This window comes from Amblyomma maculatum, chromosome 8, assembly GCF_055883805.1.
Source record: "Amblyomma maculatum isolate TAMU_Amacu chromosome 8, ASM5588380v1, whole genome shotgun sequence".
NCBI lineage: Eukaryota > Metazoa > Arthropoda > Arachnida > Ixodida > Ixodidae > Amblyomma > Amblyomma maculatum.
This window is the reverse complement of record NC_139351.1, coordinates 99,074,446-99,102,212: the sequence shown is the minus strand read 5'-3', so window position 1 is coordinate 99,102,212 and position 27,767 is coordinate 99,074,446. Positions and strand designations below refer to the sequence as shown.

The 27,767-nt window shown below is 43.6% G+C and overlaps 1 protein-coding gene and 1 long non-coding RNA gene across 2 annotated transcripts in view; both read right to left on the bottom strand.

The window, feature by feature from the left end:
• Positions 1–7,661: 7,661 nt before the first annotated feature.
• LOC146181951 (uncharacterized) overlaps positions 7,662–27,767 on the bottom strand; it is a 36,522-nt gene continuing 16,416 nt past the window's right edge. The window contains exons 5-6 of the mRNA XM_084575874.1: positions 26,310–26,321; positions 7,662–9,537 (exon numbers count right to left, since the gene is read on the bottom strand). Of these exons, the coding sequence (XP_084432000.1) occupies positions 8,915–9,537; positions 26,310–26,321 (635 nt within the window). The 3' untranslated portion in view covers positions 7,662–8,914. The remainder of the gene's footprint in view (positions 9,538–26,309; positions 26,322–27,767) is intronic.
• LOC146181952 (uncharacterized) lies at positions 13,486–26,303 on the bottom strand. Its single transcript, XR_014700316.1, has 2 exons — positions 24,671–26,303; positions 13,486–23,264 (listed from the first exon to the last, which is right to left on the bottom strand). It is a non-coding gene; the product is annotated as an uncharacterized LOC146181952 (long non-coding RNA).

Sequence of the window (27,767 nt, the reverse complement as noted above, 5' to 3'; positions counted from 1 at the left end):
AAGCGAAAAGAGCTACAGAGGTCCCACAGTGGAGGGCTACACAAATTTCGGCCATCTGGGAGCCTATAACATTAGCTGACATCGCAAAGCACAGAGCTGCCTCTCCATTTACAATGGAAGAACTGATATAAGCCATGAATATTGTGAGGTACGGAAGGCTAGCGAGGGTGGAAACCAATAGGCATATTCTAACCAAAATCGGTATTATATGCGAAAACTCAGCAAATCCAAGGGAGCACACTACGGTGCACATTAAAAATAAAATCAGGATTCTCTCACTTTCGAAGACCATGCACCCTGACAGGGTGCATTGGCTGAAGTAAGATGTGCAGCGATCTTTAGAGCAGCAAAATCTTAGTTTTGGAGCAGCTTGGAGGAAAAAAAAAACTGCACTCTAAGGCATGAATTCAAATTTTGGAAGCGTTAAACAGGGAGGAAACTTTACTTTTGGCACAAAAAAACTAAGAGATATGAATTTTGGAGCCTATGAATGTGACCCAAAGGCAATCTAGCAAAGGCCACCAATCACTGGCACGAAGTATATTTCGTTTACCTATTTTCTTAAATAAGCGCTTTGCACTCCAAGGCATGCTATCACACACACAATTTTTTTCTGCATTTAGCCCGGTTTGACAATCTATAGCTACACGGGATCTTATCTTGCTCGAAAGACTAAACAATGTTTTACTGTCTACGAAATCCACAGTATGCGTCATGCGGGGGCAGCTCCAGAAGAGCCCAATTCGAAGCCGTGACTGCGATCAGTCTGTGCCCAAAAACGAGTGCAGTACAAAATCAAAACAAAATGTTCATTCAGAAGTAAACACAAAAAAAGAAAAACAGCGACCAATAGGAGAAAGGGCAAATGTCGAAAGCAGATAAGAAGTCATAGGCGATGCAAACGGACGAGCAAGCACATTCTCGATGAGTTGGTAGCTCTGACTGGATATTTTGATTAAGGGGAGGTAGGCGATGATTCGAGATGTTAGATTACATATTTCATGCACAGAGCAGAGCGCTTAAATGCGTTTATGTTTTGATTGTGCTTGCCATCCAGCCGCAGCCCAACCCACGCAGGCCTATCATATGATGCCATCACGAAGTCTATCACCTGATGCGACCGCTCCTATTTGCGCCAATGTACCATTTTTTGCAATTTTACGTTGCACAACCGTATTAACTTCGATTTGGTCACATCTGGCTACTGCTACGACAAATACGTCATGGCAACGACGTCGCGTGATGCACATACATTTTGGACGCACGGGTAACTAGAAAAACATTTCCCGCATCCATCCGGCTTTTCCTATGCATACAGGTGAAAAACGCACCGGGTCCACCAGAGGTATGTAGACGGTAGACTTAAAACTGCTTAAAACTACAGACCGTCCGACGAACCTTTTGAGCACGGTGCTTCTGCGTGACAACGCAAGCACATCAACGGCGGCTCCGGTGAAATGTTCAGGACAACAGTTTCCCACGAAATAGATCGTGAGATCTGTGCTACGAGTATCGCAATAAAAGTGGTGAAGTGGTGTAATGTGTAAGGTCTTTTCACTGCAGAACATATTCCAGCTCCACCTTAGCTCTGCTGTCAAACTATGAAGTTAGGCCCGCACATGGGTCCAAGGGCCCGAACCACCATGTCTGTGCACAAGACGCTTCGCGAGTCGCACGTAGCAACTTCTCGGCTAGATTTTCCGCTTTTATGTTTTGGCAAAGAAAGATAAACAAAGTCGAAAACATCAAGCATTCATTTGCGTAACGTATAACAAACATACCGCTTGCCGCCATCGGTTCGAAGCAGTTATTTTTGTGCAGGCACTATAGTTTTTGTTTTCCAACGTGATTTTCCACGTGACACTATTGATGCACCCCGCAATGCTGCTTGCTAGATCATTAAAGTTTACAATTTTCTAATGTAACATTTTGTTCAAAACAATCAATGAAACACTGGTATAAACTGTGTATTTAATATCAAGCGCCACATTCAGCACATTTGTGGCTGTGCAGAGCATAAAAATGCTGAAAACTGGCGGTTAGTTTCAACCTTTTAACAGTTCAGCACAACCAAAACCGAAACGCTTCGTTGGTTTCGTTATCACTTCCAGCGGCATTGGAGTCTTTCGAACAGTGCGCTTTGGTGTGGTCTAGATGCTTTGGGGCATTTCTTGCCGCTCTACAAAAAAAAAAAAAGAAAAAGAAAAAACACACACAAAAAAAAAAAAGCAGATATACGCCTGGCTGATTTGCTTCATGCGCAAGTAGTAGTAATGACTTTATTGAAACAAAGCAGTTTGGGGCATACATTCCCCTTGGGCCTCCACACGGCCCCATACACTCACACGTTCATGTTTCTATGAATCATGGCGACGGCAGCCCAGTCTGCCGCGATCCGCGATCTTCTGCCGGTCAAGAGGGTCTCCCAGTCAGAATTTTATACAGATAGTTCAATATCAGCACGCTACGTAGGATGCGTAGTAGCACAAAAAGTATCCTAAGTTTCAGTGGCGTAGCCAGAAATTTTGTTCGGGAAGGGGGGGCTCGCGTTGCAGCGCGTCCTCCTCCATATAGAATTTTTCGATGGATCAAATATGATTAATTCTAGCCAATAGCCAATAGCCATTGTGTATTAGGTGCTGCAAACGAATTCTTGAATGCCACGCAGTACGCACTGCCAAGACAAATGTATGGACGCCGCAGTAGGAGACAAAGGATCACTCCGCCGCCGTCGGCGCCGCTTCGGTGCCTTTGGTCACGGTCGCTCACCGGCGCCCGCAAGGTCAGTTTCTGTTTTAAGGGGGATTAAGGCCTGAAAGGGCAGCTCATCTCCGTCTCCATCCTGAAAAAGGGGGTGGCGGGGAGGGGGCTTGGGCGCCTCATCAGGAGACAAACGCTCACTCCCCCCCCCCCCCCCCCCCCCCCTGGCTACGCGCCTGCTAAGTTTATGTCCATTTTCACAACTGAGTCGTCTGTGGTCTGTATGGCTATAAAAAAAATAATAATTCAGAGCATCAAGAATAGCATAATTTACATTGATTCACTACTCACCTTTAATCATCCAAGAAACGCAGTCAAACCACCAATTGAAAACCTTATACACAACACAAGAAGAGCCACAACACATGGGGTTCCAAACCATGTTGGAAAAAGTGGAAATGAAAAAGTAGATGCGTGTGCTGCACGAGCCTGCAGACTCTAGAGATTAAAAACATTTTCAGCCAGACTCAATGACGTTAGTACACTGTAAGCCAAAAGCAAACTGGCAGTCTAATTGAACACTGAAGTAAATAATAAGTTTCACCTAGTAAAACCTGTCATAATGCAATGGAAGTCATGCTCACACCAAGAAAGATTGATTGAAATCATGTCGTCTTCGCATTGGACAAACACCCCTCACTCATGGTTTATTATTGGAAAAGAAAACACACCGAAATGTGATTTGTGTGGAGCACTATACATACTAATTCACATATTATTTGCAAGCATAAGACTAGAAAACTACACAAAAAAACGCTTCCCGCTGTTTTAGTCTGAGTACATACTGCTTCACTCTTGTTTGACCCCGCCGGGGTGGCGCAGTGGTTACGGCGCTCGACTACTGTTCCCAAGGACGCGGGATCGAATCCCGGCCTCGGCGGCAGCTTTTCGATGGAGGCGAAAAGCAAGGCGCCCGTGTGCTGTGCGATGTCAGTGCACGTTAAAGAACCCCAGGTGGTCGAAATTTCCGGAGTCCTCCACTACGGCGTCTCTCATAGCCTTAGTCGCTTTGGGACGTTAAACCCCACAAACCAACCAACCAACTCTTGTTTGCACATAGAAGAAAATTCACTCGTGAAAATATCTTGTGTGTATACATTTTAATAAGAATTAAGCCCGATATTAAAATTAGCTGTGATTTAACTTGCGGTTAAACGTGGAATTATGCGAGAGTATGCTTAGGTTCGGCTTGAAAGGAAAGACATGGCTTTCGCACATAGTAGTTTACTCTATGGTTCCAGCTTTATTTATGTCATACAGTAATCACCTTACATATGAGCCCCTCTCGTCGTTGGCCATTCTCATTCAGGTGTAGAAGACGTTGAACTCCGGGGCACACTGCCATCAAAACGTTCTCACGAACCTCCTGTCCTAACAACTCGCTGTTGTCGTTCGCCTCTGCCAACTACCAAGTTATGTCTTTCTTCTTCGCTCTGTGGCCAATATGTAGCTGTCGCTACAATAAGACGCTATGAGATTTTAAACACTTAAAAAATTTGTTAGAAAGCAAACGATTTCTACCTTGCATTTGGCACATGATAGCCTTATTTGCTTATGCACCATAAAATACAACACAGCACAAGATGCAGCACCTCAAATATGCTGCTCGACATAGAACTGGGGCGAGGCCTTTTGCTGTGTGCAAGGCAGTGTTGATTGACTGAGAATTTAACCAGTGATGGCTTCTCAGACACGACTGCAGAAGTATGACTACTAAATTTCTAGTTTCACATTTTGTCCACTGAACTTGAAGCACAGAGTGAAATAACGCATATCAACTTTGAAAATTAGGCCTCTGCTTTTCACTTACAAAGGCAATGTCCTCTAAAGAAACCATTATTCCCCCTTTGGTGGTATGAAATCTCAATAGGGTAGGTCACGGTGGTGCCCAGAAACTGGGATAGCTATAAGGAGTAATGCCTAAATAATGCAAAATAACTCAATAACAAGTTTAAAAAGCAGCCACTAATAATATGTATCTCACCTGGTTTAGTATACAGTCGTGCCGCGTTAATATGACCCCCGTTAATATGGACGACCCGAATTATGGTCAGTTTTTCTGGGGACAAAAACCTTTTCAATGTATTTATGCCTCGTTAATGTGGAAACTCGCTGTCCGGACAATGGACAGGGGAAGAATGCACGCGCCCCACTTGGGCCCATGTATTTTTGTCTCGTTAATATGGACAGTACTTGAAAAAAAAAGCAGAGGAGTCCGAACGCAAGTTAAAGAAGGGCGTGCCGCCCGCGAACCTACGCGACAGCCGATACGGCGGGATGCCTGAACGAGTCCTGTGGGGTTGCAAAGAACCAAAGCGGGCGTGTCGCCGCGTTCCAAGGGAGGGGGAGCGCAAGAGCGGTGAAGAACGTACACAGCTAACCGAGGGTCAGCGTAAAGGGGGGAACCAGAATATTTCTGGGTGCAGCGGAAGTGCCGCCGAAGTCGGGGAAACAGCAACATGTGGTTGCAATAAATTCTGCTGAACGTGGACAGAGAGGCCGGTAAAAGCGCAAGAAAGAAATGACAGGAAGAAAGATAAGTGCCTACAGTGGCGGTGGGAATTGAAGTTTTCTTTCCCAAAGCGCAATGTGTGTTCCATGAAGCCGTTAACGCTTTTCGGTGAGAGTTAGACACACTCACAAAGTAGAGCAACAAAAGAAAGGCGACGTACGAACATGCAACCGGGACAGGGCGTCCCGTCCTGGACGCGCTTCCCTCTCATGCTCCTGGTTTTCGTCCCTGTTGCGCTGCTGAACTGCCAAACTATGCACACTAGGCGGTCCGTATGTCGGCTTCTCTTTGAGCCGATTCGGCCTTGACAAGGTCCGAGCTCTTCGTAGTCGGCTAGCCGTCGTTCTAAACTATACTTCAGCTTGCAGTGTTTGTTTTATGGGAACATATAAAAGCGGCGCCAAGAAGATGGGATGTTCGATAACCCTCTCCATAGCAGCTTGCCAACTTGACTCCCTTGCTTCCTTACAGAAACAGTACAAGGCAAAAAAATAATCAGAAGAACGAAAAGGCAGAAAGGTTAACTAGGCAAAAAAGTGCACTGCATCAGGAGCCTGTAACCCTCAGCTTGAGTCTGGCTTTTGGCATGGCGGGAGTTAAACGCAAAACAATAGAGCTGAACGCAGGCGCGAAGAATTATTTGTGAATATAAGCGGCAAAAGCCATCTCAGTCAATCCAAGCTGCGAGGGACTAGTATCGACAGCTCAGCTGTTTCCTCGCCTCAGGAGAATCTCAAGCAGCTACTTAGCGGCTACTTTGCTCAGTGAAGAGGCCATTTTGGAAGTGGCGGTGAGTAGAGAATCAGACGCTAATTCATCGGCCAGTGAGGACTGAGGAGTTCATGCTTGAAAGTTCGACCAACACAAAGCCCAACATCACGGGTGTCATGGTAAACGAGTCGCTTCAGACTGCACTACAATTTTTCGAAGATAACAATGGCAAGGATAATGCACTCAAAATTGCCGGTGTTCTCTGAAATTTTGAGTCCAGTGCGCACCGTTATGTATAAAAGCAGTAGTTAATTACAATTCTCTTTTCTCAATAATATCCTTTTTGTTTTTATTCATGACTCGTTATTATGGATGACTCGCTTTATGGACAGTTTTGGTCGGAAACCAACGTGTACATATTAACGAGGCACGACTATTTCTTCCGTGAGTTTGAATTTCAAAGTGGGCAGAAGCATTCACAGTTGCTTTCTCTAATGCAGGCTCATTGGATGAACGCTTATGTCTGACATCAAGACGAATCATCACTAAGGGCACCACCAGTGTCAGTCACGAGAAAACAAACAAACAACCGTTCCGATGACAGCTTGTATTGAACTGTCTACTATTTTGGCAGCTTCTTAGAAACTGTCTGTGTGGTCAAGAGCTGCATATTTCATGCCACTGTCCCGATTGCCCGAGGAGCTGCAATGCCTGCAGCCCAGCTCACACAAAGGAGTGTCCCACACTGCGCACAGTTAATTGTTCTGCTACAGTGAACCTTTTGAAGTTGCGATGACTTCCAGATGTCCATGTCTAATGTACGAGTGACTATGTAATGTCCATTCTGCCAGCCAAATTGCCACAAATACCACAGCTTGTTGCGATATCACATAATCAGATATGTGGCCCCACTAGAGAGGCCTTGCACCATCCTTCTAGTGCAGCTAGATGCTTGAACACCACTTGATGCTGCCAGCAAGTCATACAAACAATCTGCTATGTATATAATGCCTTTTCATTAGCACACTGCTCAAAACCAAAGATTCCATATGGGGCTATGAAGTTCGAAATTTTGAAAAATACACCTCTTGTAATGGCTCAACTGGCTTTGCACCTGAGGACAAAATGTGATGGGTCTGTGCCCGTTTTTCAAAGAGGTCAGCCAAAGCAAAGCACCCACTTGAAATATTTTGGCCAGAGGAAAAGTTTAGTTCATGGGCTTTAACGTCTTAAGGTGACCCAGGCTACGAGAGATGCCCTGTGGAAGACTGTGGAAATTTGGACCACCTGCAGTTCTTTAACATGAACTGTCATTGTACAGCACACGGGCGCCCCATGGAAAAGCGGATGATGCGACCGGGATTCAAATCCACATCTTTGGGCATATCAATCAAGCACAGTAACCACTGCACCACCTCGACAGGGCGCCAACGGAAATGTGGCCACAAAGGTGCAAGCATGTGCAGTGGAAATGTCTGTGCATCTTATATTAGGGCTAATTGTGTACAAGCCAGCATGATGCAAAAATATAAAAGTCGGCATCATATTGTTTAGTTTACTCAGAATTTTCCTCCTCTTCAAAAAACTGCAAAATGAAATGGCATGCCTTAGTAGGCATATGGTGATACTGAACAACAAATGTACAAAATTTGTTCCCAAACAAAAAATTTCCTCCACATTGTTGTGCCATTTTTAGGATAATTCCACTGCAAAAAGTAGCTTTATTGTGGGATGCAGCACTGAGAACTGATAAAACATATGGTAGAAAACCTCTCATTGGCAGAGGCAGCCATATTTTTATGTACAAAAAGTTTTGCTGTGACGGAGGTAGGGAGCTTAGTCTTCTACAGGAATAACTTAGATAAGACCGAGTTGGTTTTGAATTACACACAGAGAATTGATGAAAATGAGAATCACGAAACCGACACATTGCAATAAACTACATAATACATGAAACAAACTAAAATGAATTAAGCAATATGACATAGAAAGCAGACAAGATGAAGAATAAGAATGGACAAAATATATTTGGCACTGCATTGAAATGAATGCATCACCAAGAAGCTTAGAAGAATACAATGTTTCATCACCCACAGCAATGCAAGTATAATTTACTGCAGTGTCCGCAAGCCTAACAATCCATTATCTACACAGCAGCTGGTGTGAATGAGATGGGTCCATCAGAGTTCTTCGAAACATCATAATACCACAAAATATACTAAATTTAAATCAAACACAGTGGCCATTCTTTGAGGAATGGTAATGTAAAGCTGAACACTCAAGATTTTTTAACTCCATTTAAATCAACAGGTTTCCTGCAAAGGGTCCAAATTAAACAAGAAATATTTTCATTGAGTGATTTTTTCACTACAGTTAACAAAGAAAACATCAAAGGAGCAGGTCTCTTCCACTGTCATGCCTACAACTAGAAGTGATGTGATATTTCCCGAACTGATGTAAAATGTGAAATCAAAATGCAAAAAAATGTTACTACCTCGTTGCTTCTCTAAAACTCTCAAGGGAAGCATGCTTTGAAATACAAGTTGCATCATCGTAATCATCATTATCCTCAGCCTGACTATACCCACTGCAGGGCGAAGGCATCAGTTAAATAATAGGTCATCGTTCAAACTAGTTCATCATAGGAAATTCCAAATAAGAAAGTCATGATATAATTTAAAATGGAAGTTTGAGAGCTCATAGTCTCCTACATTTTGAGAAAACATTTACAAGACAGTCTGCGCCGTGTTGTCTGATATCATCAAAATACTTTTTTAAATATGTTAGTGCAAATGAAAAAATTCTACAAATTGAAAACCTTTGATGCAGGCTAAGTTGCTAAACTTGTATAGTAGTTTGTATGTACCTAGTTTGCAAAGAACAGGATAACTAGCAAACCATTTGAGGGCTGCACAGAAGAGTATTCTATCCCTAATGTGCCCTCCCTTTGTGCTTTTTTAAATTGGGCATGCTTGAGAACGCCTTTGGGCACAAGTCACATTGAAATGGTTTTTCACCCTTGTGGGATCTCACATGTTTCAGGAGAGCTGTATTCCCCACAAAGGCCATTGGGCACAGCTGGCACTGATACGGCTTTTCACCTGTATGGGTGCGCACGTGCACTACCAGATCACATTTGTAAGCAAATCTCCTTTGACAGTAGATGCAACAATACGGACGTTCGCCCGTATGAGTTTTGATGTGGTTAAGTAGGGTTTGTTTTGCAGCAAATGTACGGCTACAGTGGTCACATTGGAACGGTCGCTCTCCCGTGTGGGTTCTGAGGTGGGTCTTCAGTTCGCACTTTCGCATAAACTTGCTATCACAGTAGTCACAATGGAATGGACGCTCGCCCGTGTGAGTACGAAGGTGCCTAACAAGCAAGCATTCAAATATGAAGGTCTTGCTGCAGTGGCTACATATGTACAGCTTCTTGCCCTTGGGTTTGCCAAGATGAGAACTGGTAAAATCTGTGCATTGGCTCGTTGGATGCTTCCGATCTGGTGAACCTTGCCCAGGAAGGGTGGTACACTTGAAGGCTGTGGCACCTTCATCTGTATTTCAAACAGAAAATGCTTTCAATAAGAGGAGAGAACGCTGCAACATTTTATATCGTATTTGGCAGAAAAGGTAATGCATGCGAAAATTTATCTTAACAGTTATGCAGCTTGTTTGAAGTGAAATATATTTAATTGCTGCCACGGCCGGTCTCGAGAGAGAGGGCGCGCGCTCTTTCTTACGGCCTTCTCAATCGCCGCAGGAACAATGGGAACTTTTCTCCTTGAGTTACGCTCTCCGCCACCGCGAGGGGCGCGACCTGCTCACTGTTCGCTCCGCGTCTGCTTCAGCGGTGGCGGGTGGTTTTTGCCTGGTTTTGCGTTGTCGCTCGCGAGTTTCGTGGTGAGTGCAGCCCCGAAATTAAAGAGCACAGAAGGTAGATGCTGCAGCGGCATGTCGTCAACGTACCACACGTGAACGGATATAAAAAAACACTATCGTTCAGCAAACGTTCGACAAGCATGGCATACATTGCGGCACGGTAGCTAGTTTGGCCATTTAAATCCAAAAATTTCCCAAGCCTGTACAAGAACAGGAACAAAAAGAAAACTGAATGAGCAATGATCACATCGAAGCTTCTTCAAGGCTAGCATGACAGCAACTCGTCTGCAACAGCAAAACCGTCTTTCAGCGCTAGATGCGAAACCATTCATGTAGCACCGAAGATGAAAATAATTTCATAAATGTAAATTGCAAAATGCTTACATGATATAAAGTATTAGTATAACAGTCAAAGTAACGCTGTAGGGTTGAGTTTTAAATGTTATTACAATTCATATACTAGGCAATGTGTGATACTATAAACATTTTAATTTTGCAAATAAACATTGTTTTAATGAAATTTTTACATGATATTAGGCTTATTATGAAAACAAAAAGTGGTTGATATCAATGACACCACTTGGGCTCGAAGTGGTAAAAAAAGGCCAATAAATGATGAAAGTGATACTCGATGCAGTGACTTACAAATGAGTTCACCTGCTATATCGAAAGTATGCAAGAAACTTCTAAAGCGTTAAAGAAGGACACTCTCACTGAAGACTCATTTCAACCCTTATATAGCGACCCATTGAGGCTCTCTTCGGGAAAGTAAGGTTAATGTGCGGAAGGGAATGGCATATTCCAGATGCGAGGGCTGTAACAGCTAGCGGCACATGACTACATGACTACATTGTCAAGACGGACGTTTCATCTGAGAGCAAAATCAAGGCACTGAAGGAAGTGATGGCATATCTAGCTCCTACCATCCCATTTCCCACTGTCACATATTCCGGTTCACCTTATGTCGCTGGATATATCGTTTAGTTAATCAACTTCGAGTGTGACGCTTGCGCTATTCTTCTTGAAACTAGCGAAAGAAGCAGCCCCATGTAGTACGCTCTTCTACGAGGACAATGTTCTAGTGGACTGCATTATCCGAAACCAGAGCTTGTTGCCCTATTGGACAAATTTGTTTTATTTTTTTCGAAAAAGCTGCCGTGCACCTACTACACACAAATGTTCTCGAAGAACTTAAGATCCTGATTCATTCAGCATTTCAAAACTCAATTAACACCGAGTTGCCCGAGCTTCTTTGATATTTGAAAAGTTTTTCAGAATTCTTCTTCTCAATTAATTATACCAGGAAAGTGACAGAGAAGACCGAGAGGCCAACTCCTTATGTTCACAAGCCGTGCAGGAAGATTTTGAGCCTGAATTTTATTCTTCGTACACGATAAATGTTCGATGTTGATGACGGACTTTGTGTAAACCATAAGGGGCGAAATGTCAGGACCTGCCGGTTGCAACTGACGCGGGCGAAACTAAAAGCGAGCGCGCATTTCCCTTGCGCGTGAACGGCTGTAGCGGAGGAGCAGCAGTGGGGCGGTGGCGACCCTACCGAGGCACGGCGGGCGGTGGAAACAGACCCCATTGGAGAGGCCGTAAGAGAAGAGAAGCACTCTCTCCCTTGAGACCGGCCGTGCTGCTGCAAACCAACTGGTACAGAACTCGATTGGACTTGTACCTTTTTTCTGCCCAATGTTTACAAGAAACATGAGCCAGTTACCCACAAATCAGTTTTGTTGCAACAAAGTTAAATTCAATAGCTTATCAAAAAAACAGACTGAAGCAAAATACTCTCATTTTGAACTGTGCACGCACTTGATGAGTGAATGTAGATTTAAGATGTCCATTTATATTTTTCTGTGTTTGTCTTTTTTTGCACTCTTGTAAGTGATGTGACACGGAGCAGACAACGATCAAAAGTTTACATACTCTATCTGTGAATGCTGCATTATGAGCAAACAATTTTCATCCTGCTTTGGGCCAAAGAGGTAACTTTTAAATAAATTTATTTTTTTAGGGCTCTTTCTTTGCCAGTAGCTTGCATTTTGGCCTCAAGATATTGCTAGAACTATTACTTCAAGTGCGCAATACATTAAGTATTATGTAAGCCAAATAGAAAATCTTTCACAATTTAATGGTCTGCATCACATTTCAATCTCTAGATTTTGTTGGATGGGCTTGAGAATAGGCCATGATTATAAACAAAAACTATGTGCACCTGTTAGAGCTTAGTAGAGCTACACCCTCGACCTGGGTATATGCATGATTACTGACTTTATGACAGAGGGTCAAGTTTATGCAGACTTAAATAATTAGTGGCAGCTCGATGTTTTATGAATGGATAGCTACAAAAACTTGGAAAAACTACTTTTTTAAACAGTTTCACAAGAAATATGAACATTTGCACTCAAAAATCACTCGGTTTATATTGCTCTCCTTGGTCCCATCGAATATATATTTCTAATATACATGAAAGCTTTCAGTGTTGCTGACAGATTCTTAAAAAGAAACAAACTCAAATCAGAGCTACCACATTTCATACAGCAAAACGTCTCCAGCCATGAACCATTTCCTGAAAACGGAATGTAATAATTAAAGGTGCAAGCACCTTTAATGCACAAAGCAACAGATATCTTGAGAGCTTGACAGAGTCAGCAACTTCACGCACGTAACGAAAAATATCGCTTCTAACCAACCACAAACAACCAGAATACCGGACACATAGCTATAAGCTTCACAGAGAACAGAGGTTCCTGAGGTAATGTGAGACTGCTTGCCTGTGGCCATTATAAGCATGCAAGGCATGCCTTCTCATGCTTTTTAATGACCGCCTTCAGTGTAATGGTGCGGCAGCAATGGAAGCCAAACTGTCTGGTCAATCAAGATTCCGCTTTTAAAATGACAGTGCTGCAAAAAAAATTAGCTGCGGTTTATCTTGTGGTTAAACCTGGAGTTACGCGAGACCAATCTGCATGACAATGCTTTGGTTCGGCTTGAAAGCAAAGACATGGCATTTGCACATAGTAGTTTACTCTATGGTTCCAGCTTTATTTATGCCATAAGGCAACACCTCACGTATGAGCACCGTTGCCTCTCGAGTTGACCCTTCTTATTCGCCCGCCGGGGTGGCACAGTGGTTACTGCGCTCGACTACTGTTCCCAAGGGTGCGGGATCAAATCCCGGCCTCGGCGAGGGCTTTTCGATGGATTAAAGAGCCCCAAGTGGACAAAAGTTCCAGAGTCCTCCACTACGGCCTCTCTCATAGCTTGAGTCGCTTTAGGACGTTAGACCTGCCAGATCAAATCGATCCCTTCTTGTTCGAGTGTAAAAAACTTCTAGTGGTATGGCATCGTCTCAATGTCGAACTACGCTCAAACACACTTTTTGGCCTAGCAAATCCCTGTTGTCGTTCACAGCTACCAACTACCGAGTTGTTGTTGGCCTCATAAAATGGCACATACCCACCATGGGGGATTGGCCAAGGTGTGGTGCTGTTCACCAACTCAATTACAAGCACAAACTTGTCACAAAGCCAGATTGCAACGAATTATAAGAATGCAGCTATTAGGATTGTGAACATAAAAAAACAACAATCATAATAATTTTGATGAAAAAAAAACAAACAAAAAAAAAAATCGAATAAAAATGAGTTATCTGCCTTGTTCTTCTTTTTCTTCTTCAGACAGGCACATGCTTTTCGGACAGGAACGGTTAGGCACGGACAGGCACAGCAAAATGATGAGAATGTGGCCTTTCTTGTTCCTCTTCTTGTTCTCCTTCATTTTATTTTTCTCTTTTTTTCTTTTTCTTCCTCTTATACTTCTCTTCTCTTCTCACGGAGAGGCACGGCGAAATGGCGAGACTGTTGCCAATGTAGCTCTCAATACAAAACTTTCTCCATTCCAAACCTCAAAATAAATTTTACCATGCCTGACTGGGCATGCCTCAAATTTTTAAGGCAGGCAAAAGCACGTGGTCAAGCGACATCACCACGGGCTAGGATATTCCACTTCACTCTGCCTCCACCATTATATATCAATGGCAAAGAAATGCACACCACATCTAGCATTCACTCAATAGCAGGCGACACTACAGATCAAAACACCTCAATATATCAGGCAGAAAAGTAAGGAAAGGCAAAGTGACTTCTGATGAGAGACATCAGAAAGTGGCAGGTGCAATCAGAAACAAAAATATACAAAAAAAAAACCATCACAGTTCTAAAGTATTACAGACATTTACCGAGCATGAAGTCATAACAGCACACGACATGGAATTATAGATAATGGATCAAGAGTGGAGATTAGCACTTTTTTTCTAGAGCCTCCAGTGAAACTCTGGAAAATCCGGATTTATTACTAAAATTCTAAATATAATAAATGTTTAGTACAGCGCATTACTGTACAGCATGTTACGATGTCACACACAAAATCTCTCACAATAATAATCACTCGAGCTTTAGAGCTCTTGCTTTATCCTTGGGGGCAACCTTTCACATCCCGAGGAAATGCTTCAAAAGAAAGCTCTCAACACAGGAAAAAAAAAAAAAGAACCAAACACACCTAAGGTATCAGTAGAATATTATGCTTCCATGTATGTACTTGCCCAACACAATATTAGCAGCATCACTAATTGCCATCACCACCATCTGAGACTCCCAACCCTCAAATGCCTCACTTTCTTTAGCTCTATTTGAGCTTAAAAGAAGGAGATATTGGTGCATTCATCTCAGCATGTAAAACTGAGGGAGGTAAGTAATATCTTGAAGCAATCAATTCCCAACCATGCGCATAAAACCCCTAGAATCAAGATCATTGGACATGCTATTTCCTATGCTTTGAACATGAAGCCAGTGAATTAGCAAAGGTTGGCGGATGTGGCATTCAAGGTTTCTTCCCATGAAACCTTTCACTCTTTGGCTTAGCAGTAACAGCCTGCAAAAGAAAGCGGAGAAAAGAGGCGTCAGTACTAAGAATCAATGCCTTGAGCAGCACTGCTGATGTGATTCTTGTATCAACACACATGCACAAAGGGGACTGCATTTGATGAAACACTTTCCTTTGGGCAGAAAATTGCTACAGAACATGAACACAATAGTAATATTGGTACTGTTATATGACTGATGACACTCCAAGAAAACATGCAAGCTGCAAGAAAATTCTGCATATCTGTTTGGTTTTATGACACGTATGAGGTCAAGGGGCTCCCATGTGCCAAACACAGGGTTGGAAAATCCCAAATATTGAGTAGAAAGAGGTGTTTAAATCCAATTATCAATTTATGTAAAGCATGTTTTTCTTTTGCAAGTTTCAAACAAAACAAGTTGAATCTACTGTTACATTCTCTCTTAGGAGTAAGTTTAGATGGAAAAGAATGTGTCTGGAATAAAATATTACGACACACTTTCTTACTCTGAAAGTCCCCTGAAACCAGAAAAAAAGGTTTACTATCAGCCATTAGCTGCACAGTTAGCAAACAGGCTTTTCTCTGTGAATCTAAGGGCATGGGTGAGGTGTGTATGTGCTATGAAAAGGCAGCACAGGTCAGTCACTAAAACATATGTGGTGTTGACAAAACTTGCATTTATCAAAGCCTGATTCCACCAGGTGCATTTCATAGCTGAGGAGTCATCTAAGAATTAGGTATCGATAAAAAACTTCTGGTGCATCCTACAGCGCCATTTTGATGTCATACTTGGTGAATCTGCATTGTCAACGACAGCAACGACAGACTTTTCCTTTTATGCCCCAATGATACCTGCTTCACTGAGCAAGGCAACACTGCTAGCATGTGGCCAGAAACCAGTTCTATGATCGTGCTGTTTGGTGGTGCCACCCTGTGAAGAGGCTTTTTCAAAATGGTGAGTGCATTCATACCTTGTACATGCGTGTATTGCTGCTCGTTAGAGGTGATACAGAATGAAATTCGGGCCCGAACACTTCTAGCATAAAGGTGCTGCTAGATGAACAAAAAGTGATTCTAGAATAGATTGAGTTGGTTATCACAAAGTACATTCACGTTCCGTAGACATCCAACCAACAATACTACAATTGGGCAGCAATTATGGCTGGATGACATGAAGGTAAGCTGATGCATGCATTAAGAGGATGTACACTTCAGCAATCTAACTGCTGGGTTTTTGATTCCAACTAATATCAATAAGGCGGCAAAAGAATTTTGTGTTTGTTAGTCATTTTTAACAATCGGCATCAAAAATAATCATTACTAGACATCTGAATGTACTCCGTAGAGTTTACTTTAAAAAGTCCCTTTATTTATCATTGGCTGTTGAGAGAATACTAGTAGAAATTAAACAGGTTTCAAAAAACACACTGCTGCTGCAGTTCTACAGAGGGAAACACTTATGGCATCTGATTTGCCTGAGCTGTGTGGTTTAATTGTACTAGAAGTAGAAATGCACTAATGTATCTTGAGGAGCAACCTTTCGCATCAGGGACAAATGCTTCAAGGGAAAGCTTTGAGCACAGGAAAAGAAAAAAAGAACCAGCACACCTATGGCATCAGCAGAACATGCTTCCATTCAAATGCACTTAATATACCTGCCTCAACACATTATAAAATTTGAATTTGTAACTGCAGTGCCATCACCACCATCTTAAAGACTATCAACCCTAAAAATCCCTTTCTTCAGCTTTGAACATAAAAAAATATTGTCACGTGCTTTGGGCCGTCATGAAAAGGTGGGAGCTGAAAAGTGATAGAGGAAGCAGAAGCTCGTGTGCTTCAGGAACTCTCAGTTGCCACACTGTAAGTAAACATCCCGGTTACATACTAAGTATGTAACAGTTGTGGTGGATCCTGCGATTCTGCCTAACCCCATCTCAAAATCCTTCTGACATCGGGACCTATGGTATGCCACTTCTGCCCACATCGAAGTTCACACCATTAGCAGCGTGGGCACCGGTGCTGCGGCCACGGTCAGTATGTGATAGCTTATGCTAGTAGTTGGATAAGCAAGTAGGAACTTAACTACACCATTACTGAACAAGAGCACCTCGCAGTCCTTTTTGCGGTACGGTTTCATATCTACATCTATGCAAATGTTTTTACATTGTAACCAACCATCATTCATTCTGTTGGCTTGTGAATCTTTGTGACCCTTGCAGATGACGGCTTGTCCGATGATCTTTGCGGCTACAAGAGTTTAACTTCACTGCGACATACAAAAGAGGCTGTCAACATGCCAATGCTGATTGTCTCTCGAGCTTGTCGCTTTCGTCAACTTATAGTGGTGCTGACAGCTTTGATGACTACCTGGTGCCCATCTCAGAAACATTTCCTGGTCTTCAATAGTTCAAGACTGAATGCAACAATCAAACTTTGACGCCCCAAAGCATGTTACAATATTTAGGTAGGCCATCTTTAGAGAGAAAACTGGTGTAGGCAAATAATTTTTCGAAGCATTCAAAGCCCAACCATGTTCATAAACCCCCATCATCAAGATCTGTGGACATGCTGCTTCCTATACGCTTGGAATATGAACACATTGAATCAACAAAGGTTGACAGATGTGCTACAGAAAGTACCTGCCCATGAAACCTTTCACTCCTTGGCTTACCATGTAATGGCCTGCAAAATAAAGAACAGCAAAGGAGTGTTAATACCAAGAATAAATGCCATGAGTAGCATTGCTATTGTGCTTCCTGAATCAACAAATATGCATAAAGGGCATTGCACCTCACGAATCATTACTTTTCTCCAAGACAGGAAACGATTGTAAAACATGAAGAACAGATTACTAATACTATGCTTTATAATATGGCTGCAGGCATTCAAAGGTGAAATTGCCTACGCTCAGAAAAAAAGATGCGACAAATGACACCTCTTACAATGCTTATAACATGAATAATCAGCTTGACTCCTTTCTTTTTCCATGTGTACTACATGCTTTCCCTCACGGCCCCCAAAGCCAATAGAAAACTGGCTTCTCCCCACACCTTAATAGCCTAGCGATAAGTCAGCTCAAACTGCCCTATTTTATTGTCGCTATTTGCATCCGAATGTTGGCCTCACATTGCGAGCCACGACGTCGTCATTCTGTGGAAGTATGCTGCCATAGCCAGACACTCTCTACTATAAATTTTTTTAAAATCTACCACGAGCGTGGTGCGCACTCTTTCACCTATATATACCCATTATTGTCATCACTCGCCTCTGATCTGAGGATCGGATACAGAGTGCCAGGGTGTCCTGAAATAAAGACGTGCGTTCCTGCAGTGGCTTGCAATACAATTGAAAGCAATACGCGACCCCTGTTTTACTCTGTTACACTCAACACTACTGAGCAGGGATAATTCAATGAGCCTCTTGCACTTGGAGGCTGAGGTGCCAGAAACGTACCTCGTTCTCTCCCTTCTCCATCTCTTTTGTTTACCTCTTTGGAACTCTTCGCCACCGCAACTCCACTTCTGTGTATCATTTGAATGGTTTGTCCCACGAGCTCTGCCAGCCACATCGCCAGTTGCCGGTGTCACCTTGGGTGCACTGACATCACAGGTGCAGTCGCTCTCTTCTGTTCCTTCAGGTGCTGATAACTTCATGTCAGTAGAACAACAGCTACGGTAGTGCTTAGATTTGAGCTCATAGCTTTCGAAATCCGTACCCATGTCGTGACGCTGCCCTGTTTGGTTTCAGTTCCGCAGCTAGTGCCGATCGTCTAGCGTCGTAAATCCCACGAATGTGGGAGCTGGCCTGCACCTTTTCAGATTCTCAGATACCACCAAAGGACAGTGTTCTATTGTGGACGGCACACTTTCTACATTTTTTTTTTTTCGGAAACTTGTTTGGATACGAATCAGACAGACACAGTAATCAAATTCGACATGCAAAATATTCAATAAAAAACATTGAAATGTTCAGTCGTATATTTGCTCTTTCTTGCCGCTGTGATGAACACTGTTCTTCACAAGGTCGCATGTAGTGTGTGCGTATGTGCGCAAGCTTTCGCAATCTTTTTTTAATGCACTTTTTTACCTACTTTGCCAATGCTGCTGCAAGTTGGTCGTGCTGGCCTTTAAGAATGATTCTGGTGTGTGCTTTTTAGCGGTCGCACATCGTGCATGCGTATAGGGCATGAGCCTTTAATCCCACTTGGCTGCTACTGCTACGAGCTGTTTGCACTGGACACAAAACGTGTTTCATGTGCAGCGCAAGCCGCTCACAGCAGCAGCAATAGCAAAGCAAGAGAAGTGCATTAAAGGCAGCTGGCTTGCCCTCGTGCACATATGCACACACGGTGTGCGACTTCCAGAAAACACAAATCATCTCTCCTCCAGCATGCATTTTGAGCAACCCCACTGTGTGAGCCCCGGCCCACATACACACACACAGTGGTCCAGTCCATAGTTTGGCCTCCAGACTATAAAGCATAAATAAAGGAGGACTTGGCGCTAGCAGCTGTATTTCGTGGTCACTGCCCACTGCCGCCTCAGGCGCAAAACCCTGGAAACGGGTACTAAAAATGCGACCCCGTAAAATGAAACTGACTACTGCTACTACAAGTATTGGCGCCCTTCGACTGCACATTTCTTCTCTATATATCTGTCATGCATTCTACAATTGTCGATCTCCCAAGGCAGCAACCCTTCTGACAACTCCTGTGTCAATCACCTGGCAGTTACACAGTCTACTACTACTCCAACCAAACTTCGATACAATGAACCTCAATGTAACGAAATTCACAATGTAAGATATCTTTTTATATTTCCCAATCTCTGCCCTACAGAAAATATTTTTTCGCAATTGAACAAGTAATTTTACGTCTCACTTTCAATTTAACAAAGTTCTTATGCATTGCATGCATGCACCAGCAGCCACCTTGACAATCGGATAAGAAATAAAACTTTAGCCGAGACAGACCGCATTGTGTATCTGCCCGTTTACGAGCCAATTTTGCCGGCAGTTGAATCTGAGAGCACAAAAATAACACCCTTTTTTGGCTAAGTTGTAGGAACGTGCCCTCAGATAGCCAAATATCGGGGGTTCGATATCCGTCTCACACTTTTATCTAAAAGGAGCTGCCCAAGTTGATAACAGGCAATTTCATACGGTCTCTTGACATTAGACAATCCAGTGGCCAATCACTGTCCAACCATATCCTCTCCAAACCGTCACCATCCAGAGGCATACTGATGGTTTTTTGCTCACAATGCTGAACCCAGATTTTCCAGAGCAACGGTTCTCAAAGTGGGTTCCGTGGGCTAATCACTAGAGTTCCGTAAGCTCCCAGTGAACTTGCCAACTACAACCTTTGAAACCCAAGAAAGGCTACTCCTAGGACTCGCAGGCACATTTGTATGATTTGATTAATGTGATGCTTGCCGACAGCTATGAAGCGTGGTCTTTGAACACAACTGGGCGCCAACAGCTGTATGCTAGTAAATATGAGATAACTGAAGCACGAATTGCGCAATTATTGATAAGGCGGGCAGCAAAAGGCTTGTATATTAACAAGGATCTGCAGACATAAACCATTAATGCTTGCACATCATACCCTTAAAAGTGATGGCTAAGTGTCCCCCTATTTTTTGTCTCCTCAAGGGTGAAGTCAATTTCTTCATTGCTCCAGGTGAGGAAGTGATACCATTTAGAATGCCTTAGACCATCATTAACGAAAATGTTGTTCTCAACGGCATAAAAAAATATGTTAGAGAAGATAGGTGGTTGGTATGGGGACATGAAAGAACAGCTCATGACAAAACTGCACATAAAAACAGCGCAATGAAAAAAAGTCCCAGGGAAAAAGCAGCATGGCGACAAAACAGCACACATCAAAATAATGCAGCTCTCAGGAAGTGGCGAATGATCACAGTCATAACCACAAATGTTAAAGGGCAATGCATACCGCAGTGGAGTTTGGTGGTAAAGACTGTTGTTTTTGTTGATTAACGAAACAGGGCTATGATTTATGTTTCCACAGAATGGAAAGCTTGACAAGTGGGGAGACTACTATACATACTTTGCTCTTTTTGCTGCTTACGAGAGGAACAGGGTAATGAATTTACATCTGAATAGAATATAAGGATGGGCGAGCTGGAGGCTGTTCAAGATGCAACAATGGCATAGAGCTCTAATGCAGTGGCCAGCAAAGCTGATTTGTTCACGCTGGTCTTTGTTCAAAATGCACTCATGCCCTGAAAGATGTTTCAAAATTATTTTCATTCAAGGTCAAACAGCTGTTGACTGCACAAACTAGTGGGAGGAAGTTATTTCCGGCACAAAAAATGAAGAGATGTGCATATCAGAGCGTATGAATGTGATCGAAAGGAAATCTAGCAAAGGCCACCTATCACTGCCACTTAGTATATTTTCTTTAGGAATCCAGCATGTACCTACTTCCTTAAATAAACGTTTTGCACTGCAAGGCACACACACACACACACACACACACACACACACACACACACACACACACACACACACACACACACACACAGAATGCAAGCCATTAAACTGAGGAAGTTAACATATTAAACATTAGGGACTGAATAAAAATGAATCCAGCATGCTATTTTTTTAAATAAGCGTTTTGCGCTGGAAGGTATGCTATCAGACAGATACACACACAAAATAATGTAAGCCATAAAACCGAGGAGACTAATTTTTCAAACTTAAGGAACTGAATAAAATTGAAAAAGCTAGAGAATATGCTTCCTTTTTCTTTTTCTGCATCTAGTGAGGACAATCTTATCAACGGGATCTTATCTTGCTGGCAAGACTCATACTCGAAATCTACAGCTTGTGTCATCAAATAGCAATATCAACTCGACTGACCTAATTGAGTCTTGACTACCTTTACTATACCTGTTATTGTGTTGTTGCTTTAAATATTTATTTGAAATAACAAAAATAAATTTTCCCCTATAGCGCTGATTTCAGTGACGTATTTGTACAAAATATTCGATTGTTTCTACCCCTGGCTGCCATGATTATTGTGTTCTAGCTGTGTATAATATTATTGTTGTCACTCCTGCTAGGGCCCACTAAAGGGCCTGCAGTATATTGTAAATAAATAAATAAAAATGCGAGGGCAGCTGCCAAGAGCGAGCGCAGTACAAAAACAAAACAAAGAAAAAAAACGTTGATTCAAAAGCAAACACAGAAAGACAAAAATTAAAAGAATAACAGCGGCCAAAACGCGAAGGGGAATGAAATCTGACGTGCGAGCGCATCTTAATTCGGCCCATGATGGTTCTGATTAGGTATTTTATTAAGGAAAGGTGGGCTATTTCTCAAGATATATATTAGGTTATATATTTCATGCACAGACAGAGCAGAGCTGTCATTCATCGCACTTGCGTGCTGTGCTTGCCACCTTGCCGCAGTCAAAAACCATGTCAAACTCGCGCAGACCTATCATGATGCCATCACTACAGTGAACTAGAATATCTAGTTCACTAGCCTTGTATACATGGACTCGACAGCACCGGGTCGAGTAAGCGTCGAGTAAGTGAGGTCACCATTACTCGACCCGATTGGTGTCTACACGAACTCGCTTTCTAGCGAGTATAGGGTGCCTCGATGTAGCGCGCCGCCGTACAGGGTGGAGACACCGCCTTCGACGGCGCCATGTTGGGGCAAGCTCAGATACGGCGGGCTATGGAGCGTCGGTCCAATTTCTTGTTCAGCATGCGCTTGCGCTAGCAGGCTCAACTGTGTACCGTTTTTACACACATACTCGCAATCCTGGGCGCTTTTTTGCTCAAAAAAAAAAAAAATGTGAAAGCAACTACTGCTTGCTAGCATGCATAGTTCTAAGAGGAAATTATCAAATTGGAGATGGTAAGCATTTACTCTTTCGCCGTCACGGATGTTCAAATGCGGTTATTTTGACGACTGGCTGTTTTATAAAACAATGCATTTTGCACTGCCGGACATGAATGAGTTTATGAGGTGCATAACATTCAATTGCGTCTATTGCTATAGATCAACAACCATTTGTACGTTTCAGGGAGCCGTATATCGAAAATAATTTGTATCGCAATGGCCCATCGTAAACCGTAGAAAAGACATAGCAAAAAACGATGCGTAAATCAACCTTTGACACGTGTCGCATGCTGATGCACACGGCATTTTATTCCAAAACAATCCTTATTAAGACTTTGAAGCTGATTTTAGATGCATGCCTAGGAGACATCTTTTAATAAAAGTTGGCGCCAGCTACAGTTTTGCTGCCGTACCCATCATTCGATTTTTCTGGCTGACTTAGCCAACTGAAGTAAATGCGCAAGCGCATCGTCCCAAACCGCTCTAACAGTCTGTTCATAAGCTTTGGGTATCCCGCGCAAAAATTTTTACACGCAATCAAACAATGTCGGGACAGCTGTTGACTTGAGGAGCCACCGTCCATACACTGTGTTTGCCCTCGAACTGGCGCTGAAATGAGATAGGCGACGAAACAGTCATTTTGCGTATTTTGTAGTGTGCACGCAAATGAATGAAATAATAAAAACATTATGGAAACAATGCGATACAGCACTAATTCGGGTGTCAGGCGGTCAAATTTAGCTTTACCGAAATTTGGCTTAACATCAGACGAGTACTTGCGGGGACAACAGGGTGTGAAAATCGCCTCGCGATGCGTAATTATTATACAGGGAAGGAAAAGCTGCATTCGGGATGAACTGTTGTACTGCGCAAGAACCTTGCTTCCTCACAACCGCTTTCACAAGATGATGCCGCTACACTTTTCAGCTCACGAGAGCAGTTTCTTTGAGACTTGTCGAGCTGCCAATCATATGCTTAAAACGACCTAATTTTCGTGAGAACCCAACTTTTTATATTATTGCGAATCTCAAAAACCTCGCGTAAAACTGCTCCTGTGTATAATTAAAAAAGAACGGCTTCAGGGAACCTGTTATCTCGGTTTCGCGAAATATTGTACTAACGATAAGCCCACTTGCCAAATTCCAGCGCGGCCAACTCACGGGGTGTTTTTTTTTTCGACCAAAATAATTGTTACAAACTGCGTCTCACTTCCTACTCTGTCGCGAGATGACATGCCATCCGTCGCTCTCCAATGTATTATTTCCCGAGAAGAACAGAGGAAATGTAATCCGTGTGAATCTGAAGCCTCGGCGGTTGCCACCAGCTTTCAAGATCGAGTGTAAAGGGGAGCGATCGAAAGGGCACAATGGTGCATTCCCTTGACAAATACCACGCTCGACCTTCTCCACATGTTCTTGGTGCGGCTATGAACACAGAAAGGCAGAACCTCAACAACAGATATTATTGTGTGACACTACGCGTATGATACTAAAGTCGAGTGTCACTCACTGAAAGTTACACTAAATTTCCCCGAGTGACTACAACATAAGCAGACGCAATTGTCCATATATTTAGCTTATAAGCCCTCACGTACGCTGAAAATTCAAAATTCACAGCGCGCTACTCGCGATGCCAGGCAATGCGATGCTTCGACCTGCTTCAACGTTGAAGAAGGCAGACCAAAATCTGTTGCGCACAATGCTAGATGGGGAAGCCAAAAACCGCACAAAGCTCGTGATTACAAGCAGATGGGTGAAGCGGCGTGAGATAATGTCATTCCAAACAGAAGCGCGTAACTGCGTTGGGCGAGTACAAAAATATCTTTTAAAACGATTTCGTGTAAACAGATACAGACCGCAAGAAAGACGACACGCGCACATACGCAAGCGCTTGTGTGTGTTTGTCATCTTTTTAGTGGTCTGTGTCTGCGCTAGACCTTTTTACACGATTGAAATGCACCTATTCGCTCAAAAAAGTTATGAATGTATAAAAGAAGCAGTGGTATTGTGGCTTACCTCGCAGTCTTCACGCTTCACTTTCGCGTCCCATACATTTCTCCGTCTCTTATCCCATGAAGAACGAAAACATCTGGCTCCTTTTTTTTTTTTCTTTTTTGCTGAGCCAGCACACAATGGAACACAACAGCCTGGCATGCTAGTTTTCGCGACTGAACACAGTTCAATCGCCCAGCACCCAGCGCACAGCGCAACTGCTTCGGACACTCCGCAGCAACGGCCCGAAGCGACTTGCCCCAAGATGGCGAGCGCGGCGGCACGAGGCATGCCAAAGTACAGTGTACTAGAGCCAAAGGGTGTCACCACCCTGTACGGTGGCGCTGGTATCGAGGCACCCTTGAGGATGAGGAAACGCCTGAACACTTAATAATTTCCTGTAAAGGGCTCCGCCCTATAGTTCAAGGCAACGGGCCAGATTTAGCCAAAGCATTGGGGTTTAAGGATAATGAAGGGAAAATAGACTTTAAAAGGGTAGAAATAACCAAACGAAGGTTAGCTGATTGGTGGCTGAAAGGAAGGCAAGAATAGGTCCACACTATATATTACTATTCACGGCTAGGCGGCCTGTGGCGCCGCCGCCCGATTCAAAGGGTTCAGCCTTATCCATCCATCCATCCTTAGCCACCCTAAGCGAGTAAGTATCGCAGCGGCGCGTAGCGTCGAGATTTGTAGTTATTGTGCAAGTTTCTTACTCGTATTTGATTCCGTTGCCTTTTACTATTGAGAGCTTCGATTATTCTTTTTTATCGTTGATGAGGGCTAAAAAGCATTCAACTTCGCTGACGCTCCTCGCCGCTCCGGTTGCTTTTTAATCCCAGAGTTCGCCATAACTCGACTCGCTGACTCGACAGCGTCTACATGCTTTTCGACAAGCGGGTCAAGCGAGTTAACCTACCCCCTGCAAGCGAGTTAACGCGACCCGCTCCGCGGCTATTTTACTCGACCCGACTGGGTATACATGAACCCGACAACTGGTTTTTTACTCGACAGGCTTACTCGACCCGACTCTGTCGAGTCCATGTATACAGGGCTACTGTACCATCACGTAGCCTGATGCTGATGCGGCCGTCCGTCTTTGCGCCATTACGCTGCACAATTAACTATCAACCGTAATGTGGCTGCTACTGCTACGACGCGGCGACAACTTCGTGAAGTGCACATGCGTCTGAATATATTGAGGGACATTTTGGACGCACGGGTAAAACTGTTTAGATTAGTTTAACGCATCCCAGAAGCAAGCACATCAACGGCGGCTACAGTGAAATGTTCAGGGCAACAGTTTCTCACTAGATCGATAATGGCATCACCTCCACGAGCATCGCGATGCATGTGGTGAAGTGGTGTAATGTGTAAGGTCTTTTCACTGCAGAATAGCTGAGGCACGGTGATCCAAGGGTCCATTCTAGCTAGTAGCCACCCTACCAACGGCCCTTTGTAGGGTAGCTACCCGAATCTCGGATGCTCGTACCATAGCCTCCTTCGATAACCGCCGCACCGCCGTGCCCGCGCACAACTTGCACAAGACGCTTCGCAAGCCGCACGTTAACACCTTCTCAGCTAGATTTCCCGCTCTTAAGATTTGGCAAAGAAAGATAAACAAAGGCGGAATGCCAGGCATACATTTATATAACAAACTTACCGCTTGCCTGGCCTGCCGCCAACGTTTCGGAAGTCATTTTTTTTTTTTTTGCAAGCACCTTGTTGTTTTTCCACGCTTGCTACATCATTAGAGTTTACAATTTCTTATGTAACATTTATTTCAAAACAAGAAATAAAACGACGATATAAACTACATAGCAAATATATTGCGCGACATTCGGCAAAGCTGTAGCTGTAGCTGAGCGCACCTACACATGCTGAAAATTGCCATCCAACAGTTCAGCACAATCAAAAACCGAAACGCTTTGTTGGTTTCGTTATCGCTTTCAGCGGCGTTGCCAGTTGCCGTCAATTTGGGCAGTGGCCGTTGGTGTAGTCTTGATGCTTCTCGCAAATACGAGAATGTACTGCGCAAAGTGCAGTCAGTCTGAGAAATTTCTTGCCTCTCTACACAAAATTTAGCCGATACGCCAAGCTGATTTGCTCATGCGCAACTGTACGCATGCGCTGTGAAGATCGATTGAGCAACGCGCAATTTCATCATAAAGAGATTGGTGGTGGTTGCAGCTTTCGTCCTCCGCAGTGGCAGCTAGGTGTTAAATGTAGACATTTGTCACATAATCACCGAAAGTGTTTGTTTTTCTCTCAGAATACCACGCACAATATTTCAGTCCAAATCCAGCGCCCAATTTCAGCTTACAGCCACGATTTTAAGTGGAATAGAAGTAATATTTACTGTGACTGCTTCTATGTCGGTCTTTAATGCTACTTCTATTGCAGGGACGTCGCCTTGCGTTATGATAGCGACGCCGCCTGAAAGTCGGCTAACCATCCACTCGGTCTTTTTGGGAAATCATATATTTTTTTAATGTTTGTGTGTTGGCACGAGGTTTGCTTCCTGTAGGCATGTTGTTGTTGTTGTGGCTGTAGGAAGAAGGAAAAGAAAATGCACGGGCCTGCTACTGGCTCTGTAGCTGAGCCACCTCAGCTGCCTCGTGTGGACAGGAGAGAATATAGAGAAGAAAAAGAAGAGGGAGAAAGACGCGCGCCGCAACAACAGCCGTCGTCCACCACCGAAACCTGTGGCGGGTGCAATGACGGCCTACAACAGATAAAAATTCTGTGGCAGGCTAGCCCCCGCCTTAAGCGGCGGTGATCTACCTGTCCCAGCCCCATCAGGGGAGTACTCCTGCAGGCATGTATAGCACACAGCTATGGGTGCCATTGTTTTGAGCATATCGATCTGTTGTTTGTGTGTAAACCTCTACAGTTCCACTATTATATATGCCATTGTAAGTAGCGGGGAAGTTTATTTTCGGGTGGGCTAACTCGCGGTTTCTCTTTTCTCGCTAGGGAGTCTCGCCGCCGCTGAAGCGGTGGCGAACCAGGAGTTAAATCTATCGTCACTCTTGTGGCGCAGAATTTCCGGGGAGATGCCGCGGATGTGAGACTTTTGGATGTTGGCCATGTCCTCTACGGTGGACGTGGAGGACGCATC